A 12,408-nucleotide genomic window follows, 5' to 3' on the forward strand; every position below is an offset into this window, starting at 1 on the left:
ATTTTACAAGTATCAGCCAATCCCATACCACCACCATAAACAAAATAGAGAGCAGACTTTATCCAATATAAATTTGTTTTTATTGAAGCAGCAGTCACATGACTTTATATCTAGCCTTTAGATTAGGCCTGACAGAGTGAGCCAGCCCTAAAAAAATGATGTTTCTTTTTGCACTAAGAGACATAACATGTTTACATACATCATCCAGTATTGGAAATGAGCAGATTCAAACACAACATGTGTTGGTAACCTGGGAGGTACAGCCCCACTGTTTGTGGTGTTCATATATTTTACAGATACTCCCAAAGACCATTACTAATGGGATGAAAGTTAAAAGAAAATACAGCTACACCAAACCATGAACACAGTAATCAAAGACAGCAGCTTATACACATTTTAAAAATTTGTCCCTTTCAGGGACATTTCGTTCTTTTCAAAGCAGTGTCTGCAAAGCTTCCTCTACATCAAATCCAAAGGTTTCCAAGATGGAAGCTGCACCTCTTGGGGCCATACAATATAATAAGATCATTTAAAGAAGGAGAACTAGTGTTTGCATCTTGATTTTTATAACAAAGATCCATGTTTCTCTAATTGGAGGAACGGAGATGGTGATGTGACTATATACCGCAGTAGCAGAATAGGTAGGGTGAAGAAAAGAGGGTTGGGTACTGAAATAAAGACCACACACTTGTGAATTTTAATTTCATTTCCAGGCTAACCTACTTTTTATTTAATGCAAATTACAGTACCAGTTAACTATTTCCAAACCAAGTCACATAGAACGAAATGTATTTACAAGGGAATGGGGAAAGGGAAAAAAAACATTGAGCATACTTTTCACAAAAAAGTTTATATTTAAAATGAAAAAAATATCAGTCACAGAGGCATTCAAGTAGTAATAATGTTATACAGATTTTGCTTTTCCTTTATATCAAGACAGATTTGCACAAGTGTTTGCAATAGTTTGTATACAACCCACAGTCCTTTATATATATATATATATATATATATAATAAATTTTGTTTAGATTTGTTTTTAAGATGGAAGTGGTCACGCTAATTGGTATGTGTACAGGCCCAAGTGATCCATCGGCAACACACTTATAAATGCAAATTTTACAGGCAAGCACATTTTCATACATCTATCTGTATCTGCCTGTAGACAGATATAGTAAGAAAAAAAAAAACAAAAATGAACACAAGGAAGTCTACTTTGTCAAGCTAACCCCTTATGTACTGGTTGTCATTTTGCTTTTATTGCAGAGGTACAAAACGGAGCAACAAACGTGAATAAAATGTCATAACCCTTGTGAAAATAATCCAAACCCCAGGGATTATTTTCAAAGCCTCTCAAACGTAGACCTTAGTCTGGGACTCTACTCTGCTTTTCTCTCTTATTTTCAGTGGCTCAGGTTTCTACTAGAAAAGACAGATTTTATTGGAAAACATGCTTAGTTTATTTTTCTATATAGGGGAGAAAGTGTTCGGCTCTGTGATTAGATGATCACTAACATCAAACAATAGAAATCAGATACAATTTTGGTTTAAAACAAAGAAAAAAAACCCCAAACTCCTGGGGATCTGGCATTGGCCAAACTTCCTTTGGAAGATTCCAAAGTTAAATCCCTTAAAAAGGAAAGGGAAAAAGAAATGAAATGCCAGTGTCTTTATATCCACAGGGATAGAGAATACAGTAGTCCTCTCAGAAACCTTTGCATTGGTGCAGACAAGATGACTGGTCAGGTAGGCTTTGTTAAAACACAAACCAAAAATATGTGTCTAAAAATTAAGAGGACTTAAAAAACTGACACAACATGTCACTGGAAAGAAGGTGCAGTCTTCTGCCTTGCTGGAATGAACACACGATGTTTCAAAAATAGCAACCTTTGGTTTGGTAAAGTTTTTTTTTCTACTACTCAAGACATCTTATATGGAGTACTCGGAGGCAAAACAAATGATTTTGATTTTTTTCTTTCAAAAAAGGCCTTCATGATGGGCACACAGTAAGAATTAAACTTATTTTTTTAAGAACGAAATTAAAATGACATTTTACTAAACAGGGGTAGAGGTGGCAGGAGGGAGGGGATGGGCTAAAAGTTCCCTTGTTACAACGACAGCCCTCTATCAGCATGCTGGAGTTCCGTGCAGTAACTGCTAGTAATTAATTGCACTGTAGCATTTTAGACCACTGATGTATCAAAACTCAATACTATTAAGAAACTCTGATTTATAAAACCATCTCTCTCTCTCTCTCTATCAGGAGGGAAGCAGATAAAGAGGAGGGCATGTAAGGCTCCCGGAATCTGCTGTCTGTAAGACCCATGGTTAGGATTTGGGGAAGAGATGAGCAAACTCGAATCTATTTGGTATCTTCCAGATCTAGGGCTCGCTGGCACTACACTAAGTCCCTGGATGGACTTAAGTATGAAATGAAACTCATCACTGGTACTGACTGAGGAGGAAACAACTGTTCAGAACCAAAACCAAGGCAGGGCTTAAATGAAATGAGATCATGAACATGGTTTCCTCTTTCCACTCCTGAGCATGGTATCACTGAAATTAACTGTGGAAGGGGCAAAGACACTGTTAGGAGCGAGCTAGTATTTCAAAGGGAAAGGGGTGGGACAGGGACACATGGATAGAAAAACCAATTAAAACTTAAAAAATGAAAAACAAAAACAAAAAACAAACACATGGAAGCGAAGGCACTCCAAACTATATAGATACACTATACATTGCTAGAGTTATTGTTACAATAATACAGGCCGGTACCTACTGTACAGAGTTAAAACTATATGGCTTCAAAAAGCTCGTCTACATTTTGTCTGATTATTAAACAGAATCACTGCCCTGAACAGTAACTTTTTGCTCATTAATAACAGTTCCTGGGTCCACATATTTACATACAAAACAATAAAACTTAAATTTAAAAACACTGAAAGAAAATCTAATGTACAAGCTTGAATTTGGTGAGGAGCTTTTATTATTATTATTATTATTATTATTATTTACAAAAAGATATTCAGAGACCTGGATCTCACTTGTATAAAAGAGTTCTGTGATACCACCATGATCCTTGAGAAAGAAAAATCACACACCTCAGCCCTCCCACACACACACACAATAAAATGAGAGAAAAGCATTGTACTTTTCTCTCTTCTTCTCTTACCCCAATTATGGGGGCAAAGGAGGGGGGAGTGTTTCCTAAAACAAGCACAGATTTTTTTATGGACTCTAGTGGGTATACCAAGTCCAGAGTATGTCTGTGTCCAAATGTTTGGCTGGGCAGTCTGGTGTGAAAGCAGGTTTACTTCTCTGTCAGAGACCTGCTGTTCAGCTTCTTTATAAATCTTTTCTGAAAATGGTCTATCAAAGCCATTCCCTTTAGGAATTACCCAGCCAAATACTTTGATTCAGACTTCTTTCAAATCTTAATTAGCTCTCAGAAGCCCATTAGAAAATGTAAAAGTCAATTTGTTTGATTTGGTTTGACTGAGTGTGTTTCCTTTCTCACGAACTCTGATACAACCAGAGGTTTGAGAAAACCCTTTTTGTGGCCTAAGAGCTTAGCTAAACAGTGAGTGAAAACTAAGATGGCTCACAGTTGCCCTTCCGGGTACTGGTTCACTTCAGCAGGCAGTAGGACTCTCTTGGAGAGTCACACACACTTGGTTAAGAAGCAGGACAGGGAACTGGGACCTGCGTGAGGGCCGCCAAGAGACTCCACTTCCCAATCACAGGGATGGGCGCAAGACCCCGAACATGACCTCAGGTGGCAATGAGGGTGAAGGGAGGCTACAGTCTAGGGCTCAGCTCCTCAGCCCTGCAGTCATCAGCTAACCTTGGAAGGTGTGTAGGGAAAGAGTGGTAGAAAGGAAAGGCGGCCATCACTCAAGTGATCTTTAAATGTAAAGTACAACTGATTGTGCCTTAAAGATTCATAGGTCAAGTAATGGCCCATAAGCACCAAGGTGACTAAGGTTCATTTTCGAGTATATAAGGCCCACAAAGATGGCAACCTTAAAAGTATAAAACAAACTAGTTGTGAAAATCTATTTCCTCACTGCAAACATAATCCTTCAATCCTCTTTGCTTTCCAAGGAATATTGCTTTTTCTTCAAAAACAGAGACTGAGTCTTACACCGTTCACTGATACACAAAGAGAACAGAACAAAAACTCTTAACTGGGTGTGGGGGGAAACATTCTTCTTCTCATGCTTCAACCAGTTGATTTTGATACTGTGGACAAAAACAAAAATAAAAGGCAGTATTGAATCTATGTATATATAACATATATACATACACACATTTATATAATCAGCTTTCCTATAAAGTCAGCAGGTACATGTGACTGTTTATACCATTTTGATGTGTAGTTCTTAAAATTCCTACCATCTAAAATCATAATGGTCTGACATACATCAATAAATAAAAATTTAAAAGCATGAGGTTAAAAAAAAGCTGAAATTAAATACAGATTTCTAGATTTGGATTTAAAATTAGAACTATGTGCAGAATGTGGCAATTTCTGCAAGCTCAATTTGTAATTAAAAAATATGAAAAATAAACCAGTAGACTGTTACAATTCACATTATTTAACTATAATGTCCTCTCAAGTGTCTCTTTCCAAGGGAAGCAACTTTAGAAACAAGTCTGGACAAATTCGTTCACAGTGCTGAGATCTGGCCTTGGCCTGTGCCCTTCCTCCAGGTTCATCAGCTTTTGACCTCTGCAGCCAGACTGACTGGCTCAACACCCTCTCAGCCTTCTCCTAGGCCACTAGGTTAAACTGTACTAAGATCTGCAGAGAACCTTCAGTCAGGCAAACAAAGACCTGCACTCGGAGCACGCTTGCTCCTCTGATCGCCTCCTCTTGAGTTTCTTCACCACTAGCACTGATTACGAGCAAAACAAGACCTTATCGAGTCAATTAAGAATCTTCAAACTTTATTGACCTCCCTGGGTTACATACAAATGATACACATTTCCTTTTTTGTCTGACACACCTGCCACCAATATGCCAAAGGCAAGTCTTCAAATACCAGAGGATATGGATTAATTTTACAAGTGACATTTAAGTCCCCACTGAGTTATACCTGCTAAAGCTCCCAACCAATTTCAAGCTGTGCACTAGCCCAAAGTCTTACACTTGACTTGAAAAGAAAACAAAGTTCAAAAAAACTTCAGCACAGAACAAAGTCTTCTTCTTTGTGGAAGGGGCATGAGGCAGGAGTCCTGTTTTTAAAGTATACAACAGCAGACTTTTGATAAAAAAGATTGTCGTGGGAGAGAGATTGTGTGTTCTAGCGCTCCGCTTCCCTCCCCACAACCCCTCCCACCCCCTGGATCTCCCTCAAAGTGAGAATACAATGAAATTGGTTTGTATTTATAGATATTTTACAAGGTTAAATAAGAACAACAATAATAATAAAAAAATTGAACACTAAAATGAGCAGGTTTTTTTTCTCTTTTTAATTTTCTTTCCAAACGTGACCAGTGTTGCTGAGTGACACTCAAGTAACTGGTGGTTTTTCCTGTGCAGTTGGCCGCTGGGGGCTGTTCAGGTGGAGTTGGAAGCTGATGCAGAAGCAGCGCTGTTGGTCTGTCCACGGTCTCCAGCATTAGCATCTGCAAATCAAAAGTCCCAAGAGAGCATGAGCAGTGCTGTAACAGCCCGAAGAGAAAAGCACACTGCCCGAATTGCAGACTGTGAGCCGGTGGTCTTCCAAGCTGTATCTAAAAATGTTTTAAATATGGCCAATACCATAAAATCCGAATTTCTTTCTGCTTAGAGCTAAACCCATGCCTTGGCCTGGTCCTGGTGCAGGAAAGATAGTGTCTTTGAGTAAGTTATAGACTCAGGGGGCCAGACCCCACTTATGCCAAAACTCTTGCTACAGCTGGGATTAACAGTACATGCATGAATACTCAGTTGGGAGTCAGCTCACTTGAAAATAAATGAACATCGCACAGCTGCGAAAACTTGCTAAAAATTCTGAACTGTGTTATAATGTGCCATCTGCTTAAGTGTAAAATGGGTGGAGGCAATGAATGTAATACGGGTCAGTGTTGAGGCAGAAGCGCTATGCATAAATCAAGTTCAGCTGTTCACTTTCTAAGTACCCCCCCCCCTTTAAACTCCATTATTATTTCACAGCATCTATTAACATTTAAGCAGTTATTTAGTTGCATCTGGGGCAGCACTGCCTCTCAGGTAGGCAACAAGACTGCTGTTCAGTCAGCTAGTCCAGCCACATCCCTGTGTCATCATGTATGTGACTGTTAATACACAGCTGGGCAAATTTTCTCCCTAGCACTTCATGCTAAGCCTTGAGCAAGAAGAGAAGTGGCTTGACTGGGATGGGTAACTTCTATGAACCATCTCCCTAGAAGTCATACTGCCCTTGACCATACAAGCTGGTGACACTAAAAAACAAGTCCAGAAGTTTTGTCTCCCTAGAGGCTATAGCTATATCCTATGATGAGTTAAACAACTGTTATGGCTGAATGTAACATTTGGTCCTTGGATCTTTCTTGTTTGAATTTTCTTAATTAGAGGAAGAAACAAAAAAAACCCAAAAACACACAGGAACTCTTCACATAAGGATTAGGTGTTCAGTTTATCATTCCAATGGCTACTCTATAAAAATTAAACTTCTTTTCTAAATTCCTGATTTTTCCTGCCCTCCAGCCTTCCTTCTATATATTTAACTCAGCCTTTGGGGAAGAAATGTTTATATCTCTTAATTTGGTTACGTGTAATTCATTTAATTTCCTTCAAAACACTTAATAGCTGCTTCTACTCCTATTTTCATGCAAATAAGCGCAAATATTACAGCACCAGGGTCCATGCACAGACCATATTACATTCATTAACTCATCGGTATGGCACATAGACAGGTGGCAGGGTATATGACACAGAACCTTTCTCCAAGGGCAGGTACATGCCTTTTCCAATAATCAGTAAATAACAATGTCTAAAATGTTTTCTTCATGACTCCTGGTCTTTCTTAGATATGTCTTTCTTAGCAGGAATTTTACTCTTCAATGATCATCCAAATTCTATCATCAGGGATAACATCAATTTCTGTCTATGCACATGTTGTAAGCCTTCCTCAAGAAAAACAATCATTTTCGTAATTCAGGCACAGGCTGCTTAAAAAACAAGTCTAGAAAGAGTCTGAAAGGCCACAGAGCTATTTCAGAATTACAATGTTCTTCACAAGTCCAAACTTATTGTGGCATTTCCCGTGCTTTGGCGGACGCTCAGAAACTATGCGTGATCATCACCAAATAGCACTCCTCTCTCATTTTTAGTATGTTCTGGTCTTCTTCAGGACTTAAGAGATTTACCAATCATGAGGAATTTATCTGCTTGACCAATTAACAAATATACCAGCACTGTTAGCAGCTCTGGCCATGTCAGCCATCAGCTACACTAGAGGACAACCACTAAGGCTCATCTACAAGGCCATCCAGCTCATTATGTAAATTTACTCTTTAGAAAAATCCTATTGTGTGCATGTAACCAGAACAAATTCACCTTCTGAACAATAAAATTTGAAAAGACACTTAAGCTCCTCAGATTTGTCATTTAATGATTTCATATTTCTTCTCTGAATTATCTCCAAATCACTTAGCAACTAAAATTTTAACAGCTCATTACTTTGATTACAAATATCCTTGATACCTAAAGTCACACGACTGTATTCATTCATCAAACAAAAACACCTTTGCCCACTGCAATGAATTCCACTTAAAGTCAAATTATATATGTCCTTGAGAAAAAGAACTGAGATCTGTTTTTCAGAGGCAGACAAAGTATAGGGAGGAGAAACCCAAAACAAAGAAAATATAAAGTTCTACAAACTCAATAGTAGCTCCAACAGAACACCTGGCTTAGTGACTGAACAAAACTACATTTCAGATGCTCTTCTTGGTACATACTTACTTTGTTCCTACTGTCAAGTCAGAAACCTTATTTTATTTATTTAAAAAAAATTTTTTTTAACATTTATTATTGAGAGACAGAGATACAACATGAGCATGGGAGGGGCAGAGAGGAGGAGACACAGAATCTGAAGCCCGCTCCAGGCTCTGAGCGGTCAGCAGAGCCTGACACGGGGCTCGAACTCAACAAACTGTGAGATCATGACCTGAGCCGAAGTCGGACGCTTAACCGACTGAGCCACCCAGGCACCCCTTATTTTATTTTATATAATTGAATATGGGCCTTTTATAATAAAAACGTTTATTAATTACAAATTGTCACTGGATTTGGATGTTTACTGTAATTTCTATAACGTTTCTTCTCAAACATTTAAACAGTGACTGTTTAAAAGCAGCAAAATTCATTTTGCTCATTTCTCCTGCATTCCTTTCCCTTTAACATTCATACTGGTAAAATTGATGCTACATGGCATTATGGTTTAAAGGATAGGCTAATGTCTTTTGATTATAAAGCATCCAACTCAACTATGAATAACCACAGACTGACTATACAGTCTCTTGTTTTTAGTCTTGAGATGCTATTTTGAAATTCACAATGACACATCTTTCTTAAATCTAATCTAATTCCACAAACATGGACTAAGAGACCCAGCAGTACAACTTAACAGCTGTGTGATCCTGGTTATTTAACCTATGTCTTAATTTCCTCATCTGTAAAATGGAGATAATATCACTTGCCTATGAAATAAGACCCATAAGGTGCTTTAGCACAGCACCTGGGTTATAGTAATTGTTCAATCAATGGAAAGGTAAAAGAGACATCTAAAAATACATAAATTTATAGTTTAGTGTGACTGCAATAACCGCCATCACCACCACAATAAAGGGGCAGCAACTGTTAACATCTGAGTGCTTACCAATGTGCCAGACATCATACTAAGTACACTGCAGCATGTCATTTAGCCCACAGAACAACCCCAAGAAATAGGTATAATTATTGCTCCCATTTTGCAAAGGGGAAAATAGAGGCACAAAGAAATTAAGTAATGTGCCCAAGGTTGCAGAGCTGACAAGCGGGAGAACTGAGTTGAGTACAGAGGGATTAGAGGAAGAGAATGATGGCCTTTATGGGCAGTACAGGGGACAGAAGAAAGGATTTCCTGGCAAAGGGAGAAAAGAGCTTAAGGGGACTTTCATTCAGACCCAACTCCTATGTAATTGATTTACTATGATTTCTAAAAGCCTATTTCTATTATCTAAAAGGGTTACTCATTAAAACAGATCTGTGAATTTATGATATGAATTAAAAATACAGTTATTTTATTTCCTAATTCTCAATATATATGGGGTATACAGAGATACAAGTGTTTTGGAAACAACTATAGAGGTGATATTTCACTGACATCTAAGCTTCTTAGAAACCAGTGCCTATTACCATCCTTCTAATGCTACTTCAGAACCAATCAACCAACTAACCAACCAACCAACCAACCAAGGACAGATTTCAGGGAGAATGGAGAGAATAATCAGCTTTGAGGAATGAAGGTATAAGATCATTCTTACACACTGTGGTAGCCGCTTTCCAAGATGGCCCCAATGAGTCATGCCTCTTGGGTGTCGATACCCTAAGGTAGTCCCTTCCCCCAGGAATAGGGCTGACCTATGTAACCAATAGGATACTGCAGAGGCAATGAATGGTGTGTGATTTCTAAGGTCAGGACATAAAAGACACTGTGGTTTCCACCTTGTCCTCCGTCTTCCTTCTTGGATCACTTGGTTCAAAGGAAACCAGCTGCCACAATGTGACACTTTAGCAGCCCTATGGAAGGTACACATGGTAAGGGGACATGCAGCCAGGATGGATTCACCAAGCATATAAATGAGCCATCCTGAAAGCAGATCTTCCAGCCCCAGGTAAGCCTTCCAATACCTGGAGCCCTGGCTGACATCAACCTCATAAAAGACTCTGACCTAGAATCATCCAGCTAGGCAGCTTCTCAATTCCTGACCCATATAAACCATGTGAGATAATAAATGTTTATTCTTGTTTTAAGCTGCTAAATTTTGGAGTATCTTAATCTGTAGCAACAGAAAACTAACACATACACATAGGCCAAATAAGTTAAATGCCAGGCAGAATTTACACTCACAAGCCCATGAGAGCATCCCTGACCAATTCCCTTTATAAGATTAGGTATGCTCCTAATAAAATATAAAAAAGGCAAGGAAAATGGTATCAGATGATCAATTGTTTTTTCCCCTAATTCTAAGAAGATTCTATGGTTCTGTAGCTTTTGTGCTGGATAGCGCAAAGGGAATTTATGTACGTATTTACTGAAACCAACTTTATTCTGTGTGGCTTCAGAGACAAAAATGACAAGTAGGGCAACCTCATAGTGAAGCTAAGAGTGAAGCCCTAAGGTATCTGGTTCCCGATAAAATTCATGAGGGTGCAACTTTTGTCCCACAGAATTTTTTTTTAAGCTTATTTATTTATTTTGAGTGAGAGAGACAGGGAGAAAGAGCGAGAGCATGTGCAAGAGTGAGCAAGGGAGGGGCAGAGAGAGAGAGAATCCTAAACAGGCTCCGTGCTGACAGTGGGGCTTGATCCCACGAACCATGAGATCATGACCTGAGCCGAAATCGAGTTGGCTTAACTGACTGAGCCGCCCAGATGCCCCATGCTCTAGAGAAAATTTTGATGTACAAAATTCCATATATAATACACATACATTTTTCTCGGAGAGGAACCATAGCTTCTCCCCTACCTCTCAGCCTTTCAGAGAACTGTCAGAGTGGCAAGATAACTGAGTCATGGATTCATTGAGCAGCTGTCTCAATACTGAGGAAACTGTCCCACCTAGTTGCTCAGGTCATAAACCAAAAGTGATCACCAGGATTCTTTCCTTTCCCTATCCCCCTACATCTAATGCATCAGCAAGTACTGTCTATTCTCCCTCCCAATGTGTTTAATCAAATGTACAAATGGCAAGGGGAAGGAGAGTGAATGGAAAGTCCCATCTTTATAAACTGTTGCCAAAGTGTTTAAATGAAAAGAGAGTTAGCAAACAAGGAAACAAGCTGGGAGGGAAGGACAGAAAACATAGGAGGCTGGGGGTTCCAAAGGCCTTGCCACCATGAATCAGCATTCTGCAACTATGGGTTTATAAAAGATAAAGCCTTCTAAGTAATATAAGTGCTCACTGGCCCCGCAGCAACAATGGAAATGTTCTATCTACACTCTTGTATAGGGTGGCTGCTAAGCTACATATAGTTACTTAATTTTAACTGAAATTAAATAAAAATAAAAGCTTAGTTCCCTATTTATCCTAAACATGTTTCAAGTTCTTAAAAGCTATAAAAAATCATTAAATTTTTAGTATTTTTATTATTGACAGATTAGTGAAAGAGCGTATTTCAAATATATCAAATCCTTTTTCTATTTTACATGTACTTTATAAGTATATTTGGCTAACTTTAAGTACACTTTTATTTCCTTATTTCTTTTATTATACTCTCCCAAGTCCATTTTATGTTGCTATTTGCCACTATTGTCTTTCTATTAACAGTTAGAAATGTCTCACGACAGGTCAACTCCTCTAAAAGATAAAATTTTGGCAGCCTGGGATATGTTACTTATACTGTGTAGCTAACTCAGGAAGTTCCTATTCAAATTGTTCCAAGTGGAAATATGTTTATTAAAAAAACATATTTTAGATATTAGAGTTATTAACTGACACAGGAATAAGACCATTATTTACAGAGAATCAAATGGATACCCTCAACTTGTATTTAAATTGAAATCATAACCTACATCAATGAAATGAAAGTATCATCTGTAAGGAAAAGGACTCAATTTTCATTTTCCTCTTTATAATGTCTACTATGAGTTTTTGACAGTTTTGGGTGTATAATAATGAGGGAGAGGGAGGGGGGAACCCCTCTTCAGCAAAGCATCATTACCTCTTTTTTCATATTTTTCTGAGGAAAAGATGTGCCACAAGTAGTTTCAGTCATTTCAAAAATAGAACTGCAATTCAGATGCTAGTGAGCCAAACTAGTCCACTAGCAAAGTTGGAGGGCTTGTCAATAAGACTGTTTATATTTTATCTGCCAGCACCAGAGAGGTGTTCTGGGCTCGGGCATAGAGGACACTGAAGAAACGTGGTCATTCAGGGTAGGGAACTGAAGGTCATGGGGACACAGGAAACACTTTCACCTAATTTAGGAATAAAGAATATGCTTATATGAATATAAGCAGGTGACTTCAGGCAAGAAACTAAGGAATATTTGAAGAACATCTAAAAGAATATTTGATAGGAGGTTCATCAACTTAATCAACTTTTGGAGGGGGGGAAAAACCCAGGTACAATTTTTGACTCAATGGGAGAAAACAGGTTTTGAATAAAAAGAAACAATTTCTGGGGCACCTAGGTGGCTCAGTTGGTTGAGCCCCCCC

The 12,408-nt window shown here is 38.4% G+C and overlaps 1 protein-coding gene across 3 annotated transcripts in view; it reads right to left on the bottom strand.

The window, feature by feature from the left end:
• Positions 1–695: 695 nt before the first annotated feature.
• GSK3B (glycogen synthase kinase 3 beta) overlaps positions 696–12,408 on the bottom strand; it is a 194,137-nt gene continuing 182,424 nt past the window's right edge. For all 3 annotated transcript variants that reach the window (XM_049629429.1, XM_049629428.1, XM_049629430.1), the window contains one exon: positions 696–5,627. In XM_049629429.1, the coding sequence (XP_049485386.1) occupies positions 5,560–5,627 (68 nt within the window). In that variant the 3' untranslated portion in view covers positions 696–5,559. The remainder of the gene's footprint in view (positions 5,628–12,408) is intronic.

This window comes from Panthera uncia, chromosome C2, assembly GCF_023721935.1.
Source record: "Panthera uncia isolate 11264 chromosome C2, Puncia_PCG_1.0, whole genome shotgun sequence".
NCBI lineage: Eukaryota > Metazoa > Chordata > Mammalia > Carnivora > Felidae > Panthera > Panthera uncia.